Source organism: Bos javanicus, chromosome 4, assembly GCF_032452875.1.
Source record: "Bos javanicus breed banteng chromosome 4, ARS-OSU_banteng_1.0, whole genome shotgun sequence".
NCBI lineage: Eukaryota > Metazoa > Chordata > Mammalia > Artiodactyla > Bovidae > Bos > Bos javanicus.
This window is the reverse complement of record NC_083871.1, coordinates 6,532,098-6,552,888: the sequence shown is the minus strand read 5'-3', so window position 1 is coordinate 6,552,888 and position 20,791 is coordinate 6,532,098. Positions and strand designations below refer to the sequence as shown.

Here is a 20,791-nt window from a genome sequence, read left to right as displayed (position 1 = left end):
GAAATACTGTATTGTCACCTCTTCTTATTAGACCCATCCTTTCATCACTATGTAAAGCCTCCTTGTATAACTAGTAAGACTTCTTGCCTTAAAGTTTGCTTTGCTGACATCAGCTTTTTTTGTTATTATTTTTCTTGGTGCTTGGATATAAAATTAAAGTAAGAGTTCACACTTACATGTGTGAGCAGAATAAATTTTTAGAATCTAAAATACCTTATTAAAAACAACTATACTCCTAAATAATTCACTTTCACTGAAAAACTGAAGTGTGAAAGTATACTTTATTAATAAAATTATCCAGTGTTTAACCTGTAAGCTGATTACTTCTAACACAGACATTATATCATCATGATAATCTTGCTAAAGTTTCCTGGGACTCCCCAAAGCTTTGGATGTGCAACAGAAAGCTTTATTTATAAAGAAAGTAACAGAAAACAACAGTGCTGCATAAAGTGTCAGAAAGCTATCTCTTCACCCATTATAATCAATGAAAACCAGTCTACTGCGTCAGCAGGAGGAAAGGCATCCCATCTAGGTACTGCTTTATCAATACCAATATTCAGCAGGTTTAAACTTTCATGCACATCAACCCACCTAGGACACTTATAAATGTAGCTGACTGGCTCCCACACCTCGGATATATTTTTGAGAAGATCTTCAGGTAACTTTAAGACAGTGCCATAGTTTAAAGAAGAAGAAAAAGGAGGAGTGGGATATTATGTCCAAAAATGCTATTTGATGAAGTTAAATAGGAATAAAATAAAGAGGAAAACAAGATATACAGAGTCTTACAGAAATAATAGAAACCACAGAAATTATACAGTGAAACATATTTTAGAATCTGGATTGTAAAAAAATTCTATCAGAAACAGTATAATATTCCATCTGGACTTCAGCTGTAGTACTTTTATAATTTATGAAATTATGAGATATCTATAATTAACAAATTAGAACTTCATTATTCATGTCAAAATTATAGGCAAAATGATGCATATAATAAGCAATGCTAAATGTGAAGTTGAAGTTTTTTAGTAAAAATCAATTTAAAATGCTAAGTTAACTAGAAATGATAAAATAGTAGAGGTAGAAATGTTAAGTTTCCAAGCTTATAAGCAAACAATCTTTATCTGTGGTCTAGATGTGAAAATTAAATGAGTAAAGTAAGATATCCAGAAAAAAAGAAAACCTCACTGTTTACTTAACCGACTGTTGAGAAAGTAAATAAACTCACATAATAGATCTGCTTATCTCAGTCTGTGCTGAACATAGAGTGTCTTCATTTTGGAAGTAAGTTATTTTACACAGTACCTCATACATTTTATGTGCTTCTATCTAGTATTTCATTTCACACTTGAATGGATTTTAAGTTCATTTAATATGTTAATGTTGTCTTGTAAGTATTGTTGTATTTTATGTTGTTTTTGTTTAGTCATTAAGCTGGGTCTTACTCTTTTGCGACCCCATGGACTGTAGTTCGCCAGGCTCTTCGGTCTATGGGATTTCCCAGGCAAGAATACTAGAGTGAATTGCATATTGTTCTCCAGGGAATCTTCCCAATCCAAGGATCAAACCCACGTCTCATGCACTGCAGGTGGATTCTTCACCACTGAGCCACCAGAGAAGCCCATTATATTTTTACAGAGTCTTGCAATTTGCAGAACAAAGTAAATGTGCTTCTGAGTAGCAGGTGCTCTTTAAAATTTTTAGAACGATAGCCTCATATGATATAGACAAAAATAACTATATATGACGAGGACTTGAAGGTCACATTGTACTTAATGAGTTCTGTGCAAAAAGGGAGCTCCATCTTGCTTAAGTAGTCTAACAGAGATGATAATAACACAAAAGTAATCTAAATTAAAATATTTATTTATCATTGAATGACACAAATTGAAATATAACAAATCATTAGTTGATAAGTATACTGAGCAATGATAATAATCCCATAAAATTCAAGAAATAAATGCCATTTCTCTCCTCTATTCAAAGATATAGCTCATACTGCCACATTAAATTTGAATTCTCCCACTTTGCTCTCAAAGCCTGCCATGCCCTTCTGATACTAATCCTCTAGCTCCAGTCAAGTGAAATCCCCCCAGAAATCTGAAGCTCAATCACGCCCTTGCTTGGGTGGTACTTGCTAAGCCTGAATCTTCAGAGTCCTACGTCAAGTGTCAAATTACTCAGAAGGGCTTTTTGCCAATTACATTAATCCTTTAGGATCCATCCTATCTCTAATTTGGTTTGCTTTATATAATCTTTCTGTTCTTTTCCCTGTGGTGTAATGGTCTCTTGTTCACTAATTGTTTCCTGGATATATCTCCTGTATCGCTAAGCTCTGTGGGCCAAGACATGCATGTGGGACAGCATTTCAGAGCCAGAAAATATTTTAGATATTTATACATATTTTATTTATACTTCCCAAGGTGTCTGTTGTCAAGAATAAGAGAGGTACTTAATGAACCTGATCAAACAGTATAACACATAGTAACCTGAATGTTATAATTACATGGTAAAATGAGAATATCTGAAAATTACACTATCTGAACTTTTATAAATGCAAAAAAATTAATGATGAAATTATTATTATCACAATAATAATTATGATGAAACCTATTATTTCACATGAAAGAGCTACATTTAACTATTTCAAATTCTTGGAATTAATGATATACAACTATTTAAATGTTTTAGCTTGTCTTAAAAGACTTTATTGATGGATAATGTAAATACATTTAAGAGACAGCTAAACTACCGGGTTTTGTTTTCACTGTTTGGCATTCCTAGGATTTTCTTCATCATTTTCTGTGCTCTAGTGATGTATGTAAGCACAGATTTGCAAAACAGTCTCTAGGTTGGTACTCGTAAGTGTGTTATTTGTTAAATTTGTATTTCCTAAGACAAATTTTCAGAACATTTTGTCAAAATTCATATCCTTAAAAACAAAATTATGAAAAAACAGAGCAAAATCTAACCAAGTTAAGTAAAGCAAAGTAAAAATAATATTTAGAGCTCTATCAAATGAACAGGTTTTTCATCTAACATAAGATAACAGAAGAGAAGGGGAAGAAACAGAGACTTGGAAAATGGTACTAATTTAGTGGTATTTTTATTAGAAAGTCTCTGAGGATTAATTGGCTCAATCAACAACTGAAACTAGAAATTCAAAGACTTTGCATCCATGTCCCAGTGCTAACAGCCTCTACAGGTGCTTCAATAAGAGCACACGATGGAGGAAATCCAGACAGCAGCTCAGACGCTTCAGTGGGAGGATCAAAGGCCAGAAGGAGGACTGGCAGTAAAGCAACTCACACACTTATGGTTTAAAAAAGTAAAAAGATATCTAACCTAGGCAATATGAATGTAAACTCCTCAAAAATTGGTTCTAAAATAAATATAGTTTGGCCACTAAGATAAGTAACTCTAAGTGTCTCCTAACTAGCATTTGTTTTTCCTCCCGGACAACTGCCTGATGCCCCAACCCCTCTTTACTCTAATATTAAAACAAGGCCAGAATTAAGCCAGATGTGTTCTTTTAAATCTTCAGGCTGAGTCTTTTAAAACACACTACTTCAAACCTAAATGACAGTAAATAAAAGTGAGAGACATTCACTTAGGCATAATGAAGGTAAGTGAATAAATCATAAAATCAGATTTCATTACATACCACAGCACTCAGGACATCGTGGGTGTTTCAGGATATTCATTCCATACCCTGGGAAGCAGCGATTAATCCAAACCATTTGGAGGGTACCTTCAATATAGTATATCTCAGGCAATGGCTCTGCACGTCTGCCCAAAACTTCCACTTGTTGATTAAAAAACCGCTCTATGAGATTTTTAGCCTAAGACAGAAATACAGTATGAAAAATCATTATTGAATAAATGTAAATATTAGAACAAATAAGGATTCATATGTTTTTAGAAACAGGAAAAATTCTCAAGGTCCTTATTTTTTCTGAATTCAAAGGATATAAATAGCATCTATAAAACTGAAAAGATTTCAACTATAAACCTCAAATATTTTCAAATACAACACAGAGAAACTATTTCAGTATATAACCAAAAATTTTGGTCTCTTTGGTTTTGAATAATATGTGAAAGTGTTACAGTCACTAAGTCATGTCTGACTCTTTGCATCCCCATAGACTGCAGCCCGCAAGGCTCTTCTGTTCAAGGAATTCTCCAGGGAAGAATACTGAAGTGGGTAACATTCCCTTCTCCAGGAAATCTTTCTGATCCAGGGATCAAACTTGGGTCTCCTGCACTGTAGATTCTTTATGGCATAAGAGCAAAAATAAGACAGTTCTTTGAAATAAAATGTACTTTCAGAAATGTACTCTAACAATTAAATGTTCTTTAAAAAATGTACTTTAAGAATCTTTAAGAAGCAAATGCTGAGGCATCTGCTCCACTCTTTCCATAAAGAAAAATTAGGTTTAAAAACAAGAGGGAATACAGCCCATATTAAAACTTCTAGCTCTGTTTCAAAAATAAAATTTACAAAATAGTAAAGGCATAATTCTGACCTATAATTAATTAACTTTTTACTTATAATAATTATTCTGTCTTGACTCCTAAAAGTAAGGAGAGGCTTATACTTTTCGGTGACTAGTAAGCTTTACCTGGTAAAACATGAGGAATGGTCATGAGTTAACACCCTCTGTAAGTCAGTTAGTTCAGCTCAGTTCTTCTGTGCTAACATTCACCTCTAACACAGTAAGAAGCAAGGATGAAGGAATTCATGTACATCTATAACCACTAATGATGTATCTCAATCTACTGACTTCCTCAGATATCTTTCAAATTATATTCCTGCCATAAAAATTTCTACAAGTGATTGTAAAAATGTTTTTCAGTATACTACATTCAATCAGTCTATTAATGAATTACTACATTTTTACAGTCTACATGGTTTTCTTTTATTTCTAATAAATTCTGTCAAATTTGCTGCTATTTATTTTTAGTTAAGGAAGTGCTTACAAATTAATTAGCTACAAGTCTGGTATGTAATTAACTATATTTAAATAGTGAGTGAAAGTCACTCAGTCATATCCAGCTCTTTGCTATACAGTCCACGGAATTCTCCAGGCTATAACAGTGGAGCTGTTAGCCATTCCATTCTCCAGGCGAAGCTGTTCCCTTCCCAACCCAGGGATCACACCCAGGTCTCCCTCATTGAAGGCAGATTCATTACCAGCTGAGCCACTAGGGAAGCCCAAGAATACTGGAGTGGGTAGCCTATCCCTTCTCCAGCGGATCTTTCTGACCCAGGAGTCAAACTGGGGTCTCCTGCATTGCCAGCGGATTCTTTACCAGCTGAGCTACCAGGTGAAAGTGAAAGCATTAGTCACTCAGTCGTGTCGGACTCTTTGCGAACCCACGGACTGTAGCCTGCCAGGCTGCTCCATCCAGGGGATTTTCCAGGCAAGAATACTGGAGTGGGTTGCCATTTCCTTCTCCAGGGGATCTCCCAGACCCAGGGATCAAACCCAGGTCTCCTGCATTGCAAGCAGACTCTTTACCATATGAACTACCAGGGAAGCACAAGACTACAAATAAAATTTTCAGGAGACACACTCATAATCACTTAGCTTTCTAACATGCTATGCAGAAAACAACAACAACAATGAAACTAGATCTGGAAAACTGGACTTGATGAACAAAAATAATCATGCAAATCAGATTTCTGTTTCCTATTTTTCTTCTAAAAAGCAGAATGAGGATAAGTATCTCATTTGGTAGAAAAGGAAAGAAAGTATATTACTTGAATCATTGACTCAGTTTTTTAAATAATGAGTATGCTGATGGTTGACAAGGGTCAACTGTACCAAATAAAGGGTGAAATTGGGGAATTCTCTGAGTTGGGTAAGAATGAAAGATTTTAAAGCAAAAATTTTTGGACCAATTTGGATGACATAAGAACAAATCATGATTATAGAAATTCTTCATAGTTTAATTACCTAATTTAAGATATGAAGAATACTACAGAACAAAAAATAAAAAGAATACTACAGAACAAACATCATAATGCCTAGCCTAAGCTACTGTTCCCTTCACCCCAAACTTTACAGAATGATTAAACATATATGGAAGGAATATGTTCTATAGTTATCAGTTATTGATTAAAAGACTAGAACAAGAAATCATTAAATATATATATATATATATATATATATATATATATATATATATATACACACAAACTTCTGCATGGGGAAGTTGAACAGCTTCCTTTGAGCATCATAATCTGTTCCTATGATCACGCCAAGTTAGGTACTAAAAAAGGTGACTAGGAAGGCTTTTACTATTTGCACTACATTAGTCCAGCAAGCCCAGAAAGCAACAACGACTTAAAATTATAGAACTCCTAGGATAGGCAAAAAATGCTATACATTATACAAGATCAGATTTAGACTGGAGCTCCAATAACCATGAGGGGAGATTTCATTATGTACCAACTATTAAAAACAATACACTTCTAAGATAGAATCTGTTGCAAAACTTTGGTTAACATCCATATTTGGGAATCTCTTTGGAAAATGACTAGAGTCATTGAATAGGACTGGAATTAAGAAGCAAAACTAAAACAAACAAACAAACAAACAAAAAAAGAGATAGAGGCTTAAGGTATCTTGAATGAAATGGAAAGAACTGTGAATTTTCACAGAAAAAAACTGGTGATCTTGGTGCTCAGTGAGCAAATGAGAGGTAGGGTGTCCAGATATTACAGGAGAATGTTCCAATGTCCGTATCTTATAGGAGAATGTCCTTTAACTGTTGAAGAAGATTAAATGAAAACACAAAGTCCTCCCTCTCATGGTAGGAACACCAACACAAACGATGTATACACTCTCAGATCAGGAAGGAAAGTAAAAGGTTATACAACAGTTTGAATTCCTTGGAAGGTGGAATCCACTCCTAAGAAGCATAACCAATCCTAGAACTCCAGAATAAAGAAAAATTTAACTTTGCAATGTAGAGTCTACATGAGTCCTGAAGCAACAGGCAAAAGGATCAACTCTTCACTCAGAGTTAGTCACTGAAGCTGTAGTTGTTCCACAGGAAATGAAACCTGCACTGGAAAACCAGATTCTTTAGAAGAAAGATGAGAGATAATTCATAATTCAGGTTTTAAACTTATTAGAGATTTAGCTGTCATATTAAGTTTTTTATATTGGTATATTTCTAACTGATAAAAGCAGACAAGATGGAAGTAGAGGACAGAAATGACATTTAAAAATAAAAAAAAAGATTTCCCATTTTCAACCATATGATGCACCAGATATTCTGGAAAATCCTCCTGCTAAATATCAACTAACCACATAAACAGACCAAAGATCTTGTGTAGCTATGTTTCAACAATAAGAGAGAAAGAAAAAGCAAAAAGGAAGACAGGGAGAAAAAGATGCTAAAAATGAAAATTACAAACCAAATATTAGCTACTATTAATGGTGTGGATCACAATAAACTGTGGAAAATTCTGAAACAGATGGGAATACCAGACTACCTGACATGCCTCTTGAGAAACCTATATACAGGTCAGGAAGCAACAGTTAGAACTGGACATGGAACAACAGACTGGTTCCTAATAGGAAAAGGAGTATGTCAAGGCTGTATATTGTCACCCTGATTATTTAATTTATATGCAGAGTACATCATGAGAAACGCTGGGCTGGAAGAAGCACAAGCTGGAATCAAGATTGCCGGGAGAAATATCAATAACCTCAGATATGCAGATGACACCACCCTTATGGCAGAAAGTGAAGAGGAACTAAAGAGCCTCTTGATGAAAGTGAAAGAGGAGAGTGAAAAAGTTGGCTTAAAGCTCAACATTCAGAAAACTAAGATCATGGCATCTGGTCCTATCACTTCATGGCAAATAGATGGGGAAACAGTGGCTGATTTTATTTTTCTGGGCTCCAAAATCCCTGCAGATGGTGATTGCAGCCATGAAATTAAAAGACACTTACTCCTTGGAAGGAAAGTTACGAACAACCTGGACAGCCTATTAAAAAGCAGAGACATTATTTTGTCAACAAAGGTCCGTCTAGTCAAGGCTATGGTTTTTCCAGTAGTCATGTACAGATGTGAGAGCTGGACTATAAACAAAGCTGAGCACCAAAGAATTGATGCTTTTGAACTGTGGTGTTGGAGAAGACTCTTGAGAGTCCCTTGGACTGCAAGGAGATCCAAGCAGTCCATCCTAAAGGAAACCAGTCCTGGGTGTTCATTGGAAGGACTGATGTTGAAGCTGAAACTCCAATATTTTGGCCACCTGATGCCAAGAGCTGACTCATTTGAAAAGACCCTGATGCTGGGAAAGATTGAGGGCAGGAGGAGAAGGGGACGACAGAGGATGAGATGGTTGGATGGCATCACCAACTCAATGGACATAGGTTTGGATGGGCTCTGGAAGTTGGTGATGGACAGGGAGGCCTGGTGTGCTGAGGTTCATGGGGTCGCAAAGAGTTTCACATGACTGAGTGAGTGAACTGAACTGAACTGAATGGTTTGTAGTACTAGCTAAACTAAAGCTACTACTAACTACTCAATGATTTGCTTTCAAAGTGGGTGTGGGATTCTGTTGTATTTTCTATGGGATACAAAATCACCAAGTCAGAAATAACATAAAAGTTGGCTTTGCCTGAGGACAGTCAAAAGCAAATATAATAACTTTACAGAAAAACACACACAGCTTAAGTCAAAGGGGCTATATCTACTGATAAAGGGCTGACAAATACTACTTATCAGCCAGAATTATGAAGTGGCGGATGAAAATAGAAACTACAGAAGAGGAAACAAACTGCCACACGAGACGGTCAAGAGATTCATACACGGGAACTTCAGTTACTAAAACAGCAAAAATGACACCACGGAGCCTTAAAACACATACAGAAACAGAAGTGGTAATGAAAACAGTAAAGGACATTTATATCATTATAAAAGAGAAAGTATATCTGAAAAACAACCTTACATTACAGTTAATAAAGGGAGAAAAAATAGATTGAAATTAAAAACTGTGGACAGACTGAACATTTGATTAGGCCAAGCTGCAGCAAGAATAATTAAACACAATAAATACCTGAAGAAATCACACAGAATAAGGATCATATAAAACATATAAAAAAGTAAGAGCGATGGAGAAATCAACGAGATAATCTAAAACATACTAAACAGGAGTTGCAGAGAAACAAATGGGGTAAAAGGTAATCTTCAAAGCTATCCAGGCAGAAAAATTTTCCAGTATTGAGAAAGCAGTGAGTCTTCAGATTTCAGTGGAACAATGAATACAGGAGGAAGGAAAAATGACATGATGAGGAAAGAGAGACACAAGAGTAAATGGTCAGCAAAGAAATGGATAAAACCATGGGCGAATCTAAACAGACACTGACATTTTGAAATAATCTTAATAAGAAGTGAAAACATTTTTAAAAAGAACTAAAATATTATGGAACAAAAACTTGAGAGATGAAGGCACGTCATGAGTTAAAGGTCTTTAAGGAAGGTTCTTACACTTTTTTTGGAAGGTACTATATACACTAAGTAACTTTTGGTTCTGCTATTAAGAATGTTAAAATTTGAAGCAAATCCACACAAAAAGAATGAAAAATATATAAGTTAAAAAAAAATAAATGCGAGGAGCAAACCTTGAAGAGTAAAAAACCAGGTTAAATGATAATGTAATGGAATAATCAACACCCATCTACATAAAGCAGTACTATGATTTAAAAACAATAAAGCAAAAAAGGGCAATGCCAAAGAATGTTCAAACTAGTGTACAACTGCTATACACAACTCATGTCATATGCTAGTAAGGTTATGCTCAAAATCCTTCAAGCAAGCCTTGGCAGTACATGAACCAAGAACTTGCAGATGTACAGCAGTAGTAGTGTTAGCCCCTCAGTCGTGTCCAAAACTTTGTGACCCCATTGACAACGTGACACCAGGCTCCTCTGCCCATGGGACTCTTAAGGCAAGAATACTGGAGTGGGTTGCCATTCCTTTCTCCAGGGGATATTCCCGACCTAGGGATCAAGCCCAGGTCTCCTGCACTACAGGCAGATTCTTTACCATATGAGCTATATGGAAGCCCAGACATACAAACTGAATTTAAAAAAGGCAGAAGAACAAGAGATCACATTGTCAAAATTCATCGGATCATAGAAAAAGCAAGAGAATTCCAGAAAAACATCTACTTCTGCTTCACTGACTACACTAAATCTTTCAACTGTGTAGATCACAAGAAACTGTGGAAAATCTTAAAGAGACAGGAATACCAGACCACCTTAACTATTTCCTGAGAAACCTCTATGAGGGTCAGGAAACAACAGAACTGCACATGGAACAATGGACTGGTTCAAAATTGGGAAAGGAGTAAGACAAGGCTATCTATTGTCACCCTGCATATTCAACTTTTATGCAGAGTACATCATGTGAAATGCCAGCCTAGATAATCACAAGCTTGAAACAAGACTGCCAGAGAAATATCAAAAAGCTCAGAGATGCAGATGACATCACCTTAATGGCAGAAAGTGAAGAGGAACTAAAGAGGCTCTTGATAAGGGTGAAAAAAAAGAGTGAAAAAGCCAGCTTAAAACTCAACATTCAAAAAACTAAGACCATGGCAACTTGTCCCATCACTTCATGGCAAGAAGAAGGGGAAAGAGTGGAAGCAATGACAGATTTTATTTTCTTGGGCTCCAAAATCACTGTGGACAGCAACTGCAGCCATGAAATTAAAGACCCTTGCTCCTTAGAAGGAAAGCTATGACAAATCTAGACAGCATATTTAAAAGCAAAGACATCACTTTGCTGACAAAGGTCTGTAGAGCGAAAACTATGGTTTTTCCAGTAGTCATGTAAGAATGTGACAGTTGGACCATAAAGAAGACTGGGAACTGAAGAATGATGCTTTTGAACTGTGGTGTTGGAGAAAACTCTTGAGAGTCCCTTGGATGGCAAAGAGATCAAACCAGTCAATCCTAAAGGAAATCAACCCTGAATATGTATTGGAAGGACTGATGCTGAAGCTGAAGCTCCAATACTTTGGCCACCTGATACAAAGAGTCAATTCATCAGAAAAGATCCTGATGCTAGGGAAGACTGAAGGCAAAAGGAAAAGAGGGAGGCAGAGGATGAAATGGTTAGCTAGCATCATGGACTCAATGGACATGAAGCTGAGCAAACTTTGGGAGACAGTGAAGGACAGGGAAGCCTGGAGTGTTGCAGTCCATGGGGGTCACAGAGAGTCGGACATGACTTAGCAACTGAACAAAAACACAACACAAAACAATGAACAAGACTATAAAATAGTAGCACTAAAGAAAAGGTTACAACAGATGTGACAAAAAGGGAAAAAATGGGGAAACGGTGGATTTAAATCCAAATGGCAGGTAATTTAAATGTAACTGGTCTAAATATTCTAACTGAGAGGCAGGGATTGTTAACAGTTAACAATGTTCAGCAGCATAGCAGAACAGGAGGTTCATTTCCACTGCACAAAAACACTGATTTGACAATCATTCAGGGATGAAAATACTTTTCTAAGAACTAGTGATTATAGCAGAAAGGCTCCAGCATCCCCATGGACAACAAAGCCCAAGATCAGACCTACTGAAAATTGTAGGAGAAACAGTTTTACTTTGACCACATCACCACTTCCCCAGGTCATCAAAACTCAGCCTGGGGAGAGATCCCTCTAACTCACAACTTCTCCCTCAGGGGAAAGAAAATGAAAAGTGAAAGTCTGATAGTCCCAGCGTTTGTGTCATTCCCCACAAGGACTGTTTCTGGATGAGAAGAAAAGGGCTGGAAACCCACAGCACCTGGCATGTTTGCCCCCACAGACAGCACATAGATGTAAGCAGCCAGTACGGAATCCAGCAACTAGTTTAACGCTACAAAATTTGGTAATGGCACACAACCCTGAGACTGTCCCTTCAGGAGAGAAGAAGAGAGATGGAGAATCTACATGCTACCCTGGAGAAAAGAAAAAGTTAACTCTCGAGCACTTGGCATGACTCGGCATGCAACAGAGAAGGAGCAAAGTCCAAGACATCCCCTTCAGGAAGGAAGGAGAGAAACAGAAAATTCACAAAAAGTCTTGACATTTCAGGCACTGCTGTCTAGAAAAGGACTGGTTCGCACTTAGCACCTGATATGACTCTCAGAACCTAATATGACTCAGTGAGACTGAGAGAAGAAACAATTCAAAACATCCTCCACACCCCCAAGGAAAAAGCAGGAGCTGAGAAGAAAGGCTTGAGAGACGCCTAGAAGCTCTAGTCTGGTAAAGACCATTATCCCTGGAAAGTGAAAGTGAAGTCGCTCAGTCGTGTCCGATTCTTTGCGACCCCATGGACTGTAGCCCACCAGGCTCCTCCGTCCATGGGATTCTCCAGGCAAGAATACTGGAGTGGATTGCCATTTCCTTCTCCAGGGGATCTTCCTGACCCAGGGATCGATCCCAGTTCTCCCGCATTGCAGGCAGATGCTTTAACCTCTGAGCCACCTGGGAAGCCAGAATACAAAGATTGAAGAGGAAACTTTTCTTTAAATGCCCAGGCACCAACGCAAGGTTACCAGGATCATAAGAATCAAGAAAACATGAGAGCATAGAAGAACTAAAAAAAGGTCAAATAACCAGCTACAAAGACATAAAAATCTATGAATTACCTAAAAAGAATTCAAAATGATCTTAAAGAAACTCAGTAAGCTACACTGAGAGACAAACATCAAAAAAACAACGTATATACATATAGATACATACAAAACCCAAGAAGTGGAACAAAGAAACACAAACCATAAAAAAGAATTAAACAGAAATTCTAGCAAGAAGAATATAGTGACTGAACTTAAAAATTCAACAGAGAAAGTTTCAAAGGCAGACTCAAACAGAAAAAAAGAATCAGTGAATTAAGGACAGATCATTTGAAATGACCCAGTCACAGAAACAAAAAGAAGAAAAGAGTAAAGAAATCCAATGAAACTCACTTGACATCATCACTAAATCAGTACATTCACTAAGGGAGTTCCCTCAAGAAGAGGAAGTACCAGTAAGCTTATTTCAAAAAATAATGCCAAAGAAATCTGCAGAGGGAATGGACATTCGGATTTATAAACCTCGGATATAAGCAAATACATTGTCCTAAAGAAAACCACACCAAGAAATACTGTTATTAACATTAACAAGAGAGAAGCTAGAGAAGAGAAATTCATCAAATAAAAGGGACATCCTCCTCCTCAAATAATACTATCAGAGGAGTTCTTGGCACAAACCTTTTAGGTTAGGAGAGTATATGGTGATACATTCAAACTGCGGAAACAAGGCTATGAACAAAAAATATTGACTGTTCTGTTGTTCAGTTGCTAGGTCGTGGCCCTTTCTTTGTGACCCTATGTACTTCACCAAATGCCAGAGTTTGCTCAACACCATGTTCACTGAGTCCATGATGCTGTCTACACCTCTCATCTGCTGCTGCCCCTTCATCCTTCTGCCCTCTATCCTTCCCAGGATGAGGATCTTTTCCAATGAGTCGGGTCTTGTGTCAGGTGGCCAAAGTAATGGAGCTTCAGATCAGTCTTTTCAACGAATATTCAGGGTTGATTTCCTTTAGGATTTACTGGCTTGATATACTTTCAGTCCAAGGGACTCTCAGGAGTCTTCTCTGGTACAACAATTTGAAAGTACCAATTATTTGGCCCTCAGCTTTCTTTATGGTCTAACTCTAATGTCCATACATGACTACTGGGAAAAAAATAGCTTTGACTATATGGAACTTCATTAGCAAAGTGATGCCTCTGCTTTTTAATACACTGTCTAGGTTTGTCATAGCATTTCTTCCAAGGAGCAAGGAAGAAATATCATGGCTGCAGTCACCATCAGCCGTGATTTTGGAGCCCAAGAAAATAAAATCTGTCACCATTTCCATTTTTTCCCCATCTATTTGCGATGAAGTAATGGGACTGGATGCCATGATTTTAGTTTTCTGAATGCTGAGTTTTAAGCCAGGTTTTCACTCTCCCCTTTCACATTCATCAAAAGGCTCTTCAGTTCCTCTTTACTTTCTACCATTAGAATGGTACCATCTGCATATCTGAGGCTTTTGAAATTTCTCCAAGCAATCTTTATTTCAGCTTGTGATTCATTCAGTCCAGCCTTTTGCATGATGTACTCTGCATAGAAGTTAAATAAGCAGGGTGACAATATATAGCCTTGCCTTACTCCTTCCCTCCTTCCCACTCCCTACTTCTGAGGTCAGGGCAGCTGCCGAAGGGGAAGGGAATGGCAAGCCACTTCAGTATTCTTGCCTTGAGAACCCCATGAACAGTATGAAAATGCAAAATGATAGGATACTGAAAGAGGAACTCCCCAGGTTGGTAAGTGCCCAATATGCTACTGGAGATCAGTGGAGAAATAACTCCAGAAAGAATGAAGGGATGGAGACAAAGCAAAAACAATACCCAGTTCTGTATGTGACTGGTGATATAAGCAAGGTCCGAAGCTGTAAAGAGCAATATTGCATAGGAACCTGGAATGTCAGGTCCATGAATCAAGGCAAATTGGGAGTGGTCAAACAGGAGATGGCAAAGGTGAACGTCGACGTTCTAGGAATCAGTGAATTCAAATGGACTGGAATGGGTGATTTTAACTCAGATGACCATTATATCTACTACTGTGGGCAGGAATCCCTTAGAGGAAATGGAGTGGCCATCATGGTCAACAAAAGAATCCAAAATGCAGTAACTGGATGCAATCTCAAAAATGACAGAATGATCTCTGTTCATTTCCAAGGCAAACCATTCAATATCACAGTGATCCAAGCCTATGCCCCAACCAGGAATGCTGAAGAAGCTGAAGTTGAACGGTTCTACGAAGATCTACAAGACCTTTTAGAACTAACATCCAAAAAAGATGTCCTTTTAATTATAGGGGGCTGGAATGCAAAAGTAGGAAGTCAAGAAACACCTGGAGTAACAGGCAAATTTGGCCTTGGAATACGGTATGAAGCAGGGAAAAGGCTAATAGAGTTTTGCCAAGAGAATGCACTGGTCATAGCAAATACCCTCTTCCAACAACACAAGAGAAGACTCTACACATGGACATCACCAGATGGTCAACACCGAAATCAGACTGATTATATTCCTTGTAGCCAAAGACAAAGAAGCTTTATACAGTCAGCAAAAACAAGACCAGGAGCTGACTGTGGCTCAGATCATGAACTCCTATTGCCAAATTCAGACTTGAAGAAAGTAGGGAAAACCACCAGACCATTCAAGTATGACCTAAATCAAATCCCTTATGATTATACAGTGGAAGTGAGAAACAGATTTAAGGGACTAGATAGAGTGTCTGATGAACTATGGAATGAGGTTTGTGACACTGTACAGGAGACAGGGATCAAGATCATCCCCATGGAAAAGAAATGCAAAAAAGCAAAATGGCTGTCTGAGGAGGCCTTAAAATAGCTGTGAAAAGAAGAGAAGTGAAAAGCAAAAGAGAAAAGGAAAGATATAAGCATCTGAATGCAGAGTTCCAAAAAATAGCAAGGAGAGATAAGATAGCCTTCCTCAGCATTCAATGCAAAGAAACAGAGGAAAATAACAGAATGGGAAAGACTAGAGTTCTCTTCAAGAATATTAGTGATACCAAGGGAACATTTCATGCAAAGATGGGCTCAATAAAGGACAGAAATGGTATGGACCTAACAGAAGCAGAAGATATTAAGAAGAGGTGGCAAGAATACACAGAAGAACTATACAAAAAATATCTTCATGACCCAGATAATCATGATGGTGTGAACACTCATCTAGAGACAGACATCCTAGAATGTGAAGTCAAGTGGCCCTTAGAAAGCATCACTATGAACAAAGCTAGTGGAGATGATGGAATTCCAGTTGAGCTATTTCAAATCCTCAAAGATGATGCTGTAAAAGTGCTGCACTCAACATGCCAGCAAATTTGGAAAACTCAGCAGTGGCCACACGACTGGAAAAAGTTAGTTTTCATTCCAATCCCAAAGAAAGGCAATGCCAAAGAATGCTCAAACTACCGCACAATTGCACTCATCTCACACGCGAGTAAGGTAATGCTTAAAATTCTCCAAGCCAACCTTTAACAGTACGTGAACCGTGAATTTCCAGATGTTCAAGGCGGTTTTAGAAAAGGCAGAGGAACCAGAGATCTCCTAAAGGAGATCAGTCCTGGGTGTTCATTGGAAGATATGATGCTGAAGCTGAAACCCCAATACTTTGGCCACCTCATGCGAAGGGTTAACTCACTGGAAAAGACCCTGATGCTGGGAGGGATTAGGGGCAGGAGGAGAAGGGGACGACAGAGGATGAGATGGCTGGATGACATCACCGACTCGATGGACATGAGTTTGGGTAAACTCTGGGAACTGGTGATGGACAGGGAAGCCTGGTGTGCTGCAATTCATGGGGTCAAAAAGAGTCAGACACGACCGAGTGACTGAACTGAACTACTCCTTCCCTAATTCTGAACCAGTGTGCTGTTCTATGTGCAGTTCTGTTGTTTCTTGACCCTCATATGGGTTTCGCAGGAGACAGGTAAGGTGGTCTTGTATTCCCATCTCTTTAACTATTTTCCACAGTTTGCTGTGATTCACACAGTCAAAGGCTTTAATGTAGTCAATGAAGCAGAAGTAGATTCAGGAATTCCCTTGCTTTCTCTATGATCCAACAAATGTTGGCAATTTGATCTCCTGTTCCTCTTTCCTTACCCAGTTTGTACATCTGGAAGTTTCTGTTTCATGTACTGCTGAAGCCTAGCTTGAAGGATTTTGAGGATAACCTTACTAGCATGTGAAATGAGTGCAATTGTTGGTAGTCTGAACACTCTTTGGCATTGTCCTTCTTTGGGCCTGGAATGAAAACTGAGCTTCTGCAGTCCTGCGGCCTCTGTTTAGTTTTACACATTTGCTTGTATACTGAGTGCAGCACTTTCACAGCATCCTCTTTTAGGATTAGAAATAGTTCAGCCAGAATTCCATCACCTCCACTAGCTTTGTTGTAGTAATGCTTCCTAAGGCCTACTTGATTTCATACTTCAGGACGTCTGGCTTTAGGTAACCATATCATCATGGTTATCCAGGTCATCAAGACCATTTTTGTATAGTTCTGTGTATTCTTGCTACCTCTTTTTTTTAAACAGGTGAAATGAGTTTATTTTAGGAACACATTTTATTTAATCCAGTATATCAACATACATCATAACATGAAATCAATGAAAATTATTGATATAATTTGCATCTTTATTTTTACAGTAAATCTCTGAAATTCTATGTATATTTTATACATAAAAACATCTCAATTTCAACTAGATGTTTTTTCTCTTTGTAAAAAATTTATTTTTAACTGGAGGATAATTGCTTTACAATATTGTATTGGTTTCCACCAGAGATCAACATGAATCAGCCATAGGTATACATATGTCCACGCCCTTTTGAACCTCCTTCATACATCCCACCCCATCCCACCTCTCTAGATTGTCACCAAGCCCGTTTCAGTTCCCTGAGTCATAAGGCAAATCCCCACTGGCTATCTATCTCACATATGGTAGTGTATGTTCCTCCACGCTGCTCTCTCCATTTGTCCCATTCTCTCCTTCCCTCACCCCTGAGCCCCATGTGCACAAGTTCGTTCTCTGTATCTGCATCTCCACTGCTGCCCTGCAAATAGGTTCATCAGTACTATCTTTCTAGATTCCATATATATGCATTAATACATGATACTTGTTTTTCTTTCTGACTTACTTCACTCTGTATAATAGGCTCTAGGTTTATCCACCTCATAACCACTGACTCACATGCATTCCTTTTTAAGACTGAGTAATAGTTGCTTATACATATGTACCACAGCTTCTTTATCCGTTCACCTGTTGATGGACATTTAGAATGTGCCCATGTTCTAGCTATTGTAAATAGTGCTGCAATGAACATTGGGGTACATGTGTCTTTTTCATTTTTGGTTTTCTCAGGGTCTATGCCCAGTACTGGGATTCTTGGGTCATATGGTAGTTTTAATTCCTAGCTTTTTAAGGAATCTCCATACTGTTTTCCGCAGTAGTTGTATCAATTACATTTCCACCAACAACTGCCACCTCTGCTTAATCTCTTCTGCTTCTGTTAGGTACCTACCATTCCTGTCCCTTATTGCATCCATCCTTAGATGAAATGTTCCCTTGGTATCTCCAATTTTCTTGAAGAGATTGTTAGTCTTTCCCATTCTATTTCTCTGCATTGTTCATGTAAGAAGGTCTTCTTATTTCTCTTTGCTGTTCTCTGGAACTGTGTATTCAGTTGGGTGCACCTTTCCCTTAACTTTGCCTTTCGCTTCTCTTCTTTCCTCAGCTATTTGTAAAGCCTCCTCAGATAACCACTTTACCTTCCTGCATTTCTTTTTCTTTGGGATGGTTTTGATCATTGCTTCCTGTACAATATTACAAACTTCTGTCCATAGTTCTTCAGGCACTCTGTCTACCAGATCTAATCTCTTGAATCTATTCATCACCTTCACTGTATAATCATAAGGGATATGATTTAGGTCATACCTGAATGTTCTAGTGGATTTCCCTACTTTCTTTAAGCCTGAACTCTGCAATAAGGAGCTCATGATCTGTCATGGCATAGGAGCATGCATAACAACAAAGCCACAAGCCAAACCATGCAGAGCTGCCCAAGAAGACAGTTCATAGTGAAGAGTTCTGACAAAATATGTTCCTCTGGAGAAGAATATGGCAAACCACTCCAGGGTTCTTGCTGTGAGAACCCCATGAACAGTATGAAAAGGCAAAAAGATATGATGTGAATCCTCCATTAGGGAGTAGCCCCCTAATGTGCTACCTGAGAAGAGTTGGGGGCAATTACTAATACCTCCAGAAATAATGAAGTGGCTGGACAAAAGCATAAATGATGTTCAATTGTGGATGTGCCTAGTGGTGAAAGCAAAGTCCAATGCTGTATAATATTGCATAGGAACCTGGAACATGAGGTCCATGAATCAAGGTAAATTGGACATGGTCAACAGGAGATGGCAAAGGTGAACACTGACATCTAAGGAATCAGTGAACTAAAATGGACATGAATGGTTGAATTTAATTCAGATTACCATTCTATCAACTTCTACAGCCAAGAATCTTTTAGAAGAAATGGAGTAGCCCTCAATGTCAACAAAAGAATTCAAAATGCAGTAACTTGGGTGCATTTTCAAATATGACAGAATGACTTGATTCATTTCCAAGGCAAATCATTCAATGTAACAGTAATCCAAGTCTATGCCCCAACTACTGCTGAATGATGAATGCTGAAGAAGCTGAAGTTAAACAGTTCTATGAAGACTTACAAGACCTTCCAGAAATAACACCAAAAAAAGATGCCCTTTTCATCATAAGAGATTAGAATGCAAAAATAAGAAGTCAAGAGATACTTAAAAGTAACAGGTAAGTTTGGCCTTGGATTACAAAATGAAGCAGGGCAAGGCTAACAGAGTTTTGTCCAGAGAACACACTGGTCATAGCAAACAAACTTTTCCAACCACAAAAGAGATGACTCTACATGTAGACATCACCAAATAGACAGTACCAAAATCAGATTGATTCTATTGCAGCCAAATATGGAGAAGCTGTATGTGTGTGTGTGTGTGTGTGTGTGTGTGTATGTATGTATGTGTGTATATATATATATATCTGTAAAAGTGTATATATCTGTAAAACTATCATTTTAAATGAAGGAGACGTGAATAATTTCCTAGACAAACAAACGTGAAAGCATTTAACGTTTAAGCATTTAAGCACTAGAAGTCCGAGCTATATATACAAGCATACATCTGCAAAACCATATATCTATAAAAGTATATAATATATATGTATATATCTTTAAATTATATTTTTAAAATGAAGGAGACATGAAGAATTTCCTTGATGAACAAAAAATGAAAGAGTTTAATACCACTAGAAGTCTGAGCATCTCAGGGCTCTGCCCTGGTGAGTGTACTGCCTTATAAGAAGTGCTAAAGAGAGTCCAACAAACAAATTGAAGAGCATTTAAAAGCAACATAAAAAAGTATAAATCTCACAGCAAATACAGAATAATGTAATACTATAAGGATGACACACAAATCACATTTTAAACCAGCAGAAAAGTTAGAGAAAAAAGTATAAAAATAAAGAGAAAAAAGTATAAAAATCTGTAATTACATACACAATACAAAAGATGCAAATTGTGACGTCAATAACATACCAGGTCAGTTCAGTTCAGTTCATTCACTCAGTCGTGTCCAACTCTTTGCAACCCAATGAATTGCAGCACACCAGGCCTCCCTGTCCATCACTAACTCCCGGAGTTCACCCAAACTCACGTCCATCAAGTCGGTGATGCCATCCAGCCATCTCATCCTCTGTCGTCCCCTTCTCCTCCTGCCCCCAATCCCTCCCAGCATCAGTCTTTTCCAATGAGTCAACTCTTCGCATGAGGTAGCCAAAGTACTGGAGTTTCAGCTTTAGCATCATTCCTTCCAAACAACACCTAGGACTGATCTCCTTTAGAATGGACTGGTTGAATCTCCTTGCAGTCCAAGGGACTCTCAAGAGTCTTCTACAACACCACACTTCAAAAGCATCAATTCTTCAGTGCTCAGCCTTCTTCACAGTCCAACGTCTCACATCCATACATGACCACAGGAAAAACCATAGCCTTGACTAGATGGACCTTTGTTGGCAAAGTAATGTCTCTGCTTTTGAATATGCTGTCTAGGTTGGTCATAACTTTCC

The 20,791-nt window shown here is 37.9% G+C and overlaps 1 protein-coding gene across 2 annotated transcripts in view; it reads right to left on the bottom strand.

The window, feature by feature from the left end:
• ZPBP (zona pellucida binding protein) overlaps positions 1-20,791 on the bottom strand; it is a 151,469-nt gene that overhangs the window by 54,075 nt on the left and 76,603 nt on the right. For both annotated transcript variants that reach the window (XR_009735767.1, XM_061413354.1), the window contains exon 7: positions 3,668-3,845. Coding sequence is in view for 1 of the 2 variants with exons in the window: in XM_061413354.1 (XP_061269338.1) it covers positions 3,668-3,845 (178 nt within the window). In the remaining variant the exon portion in view is untranslated. The remainder of the gene's footprint in view (positions 1-3,667; positions 3,846-20,791) is intronic.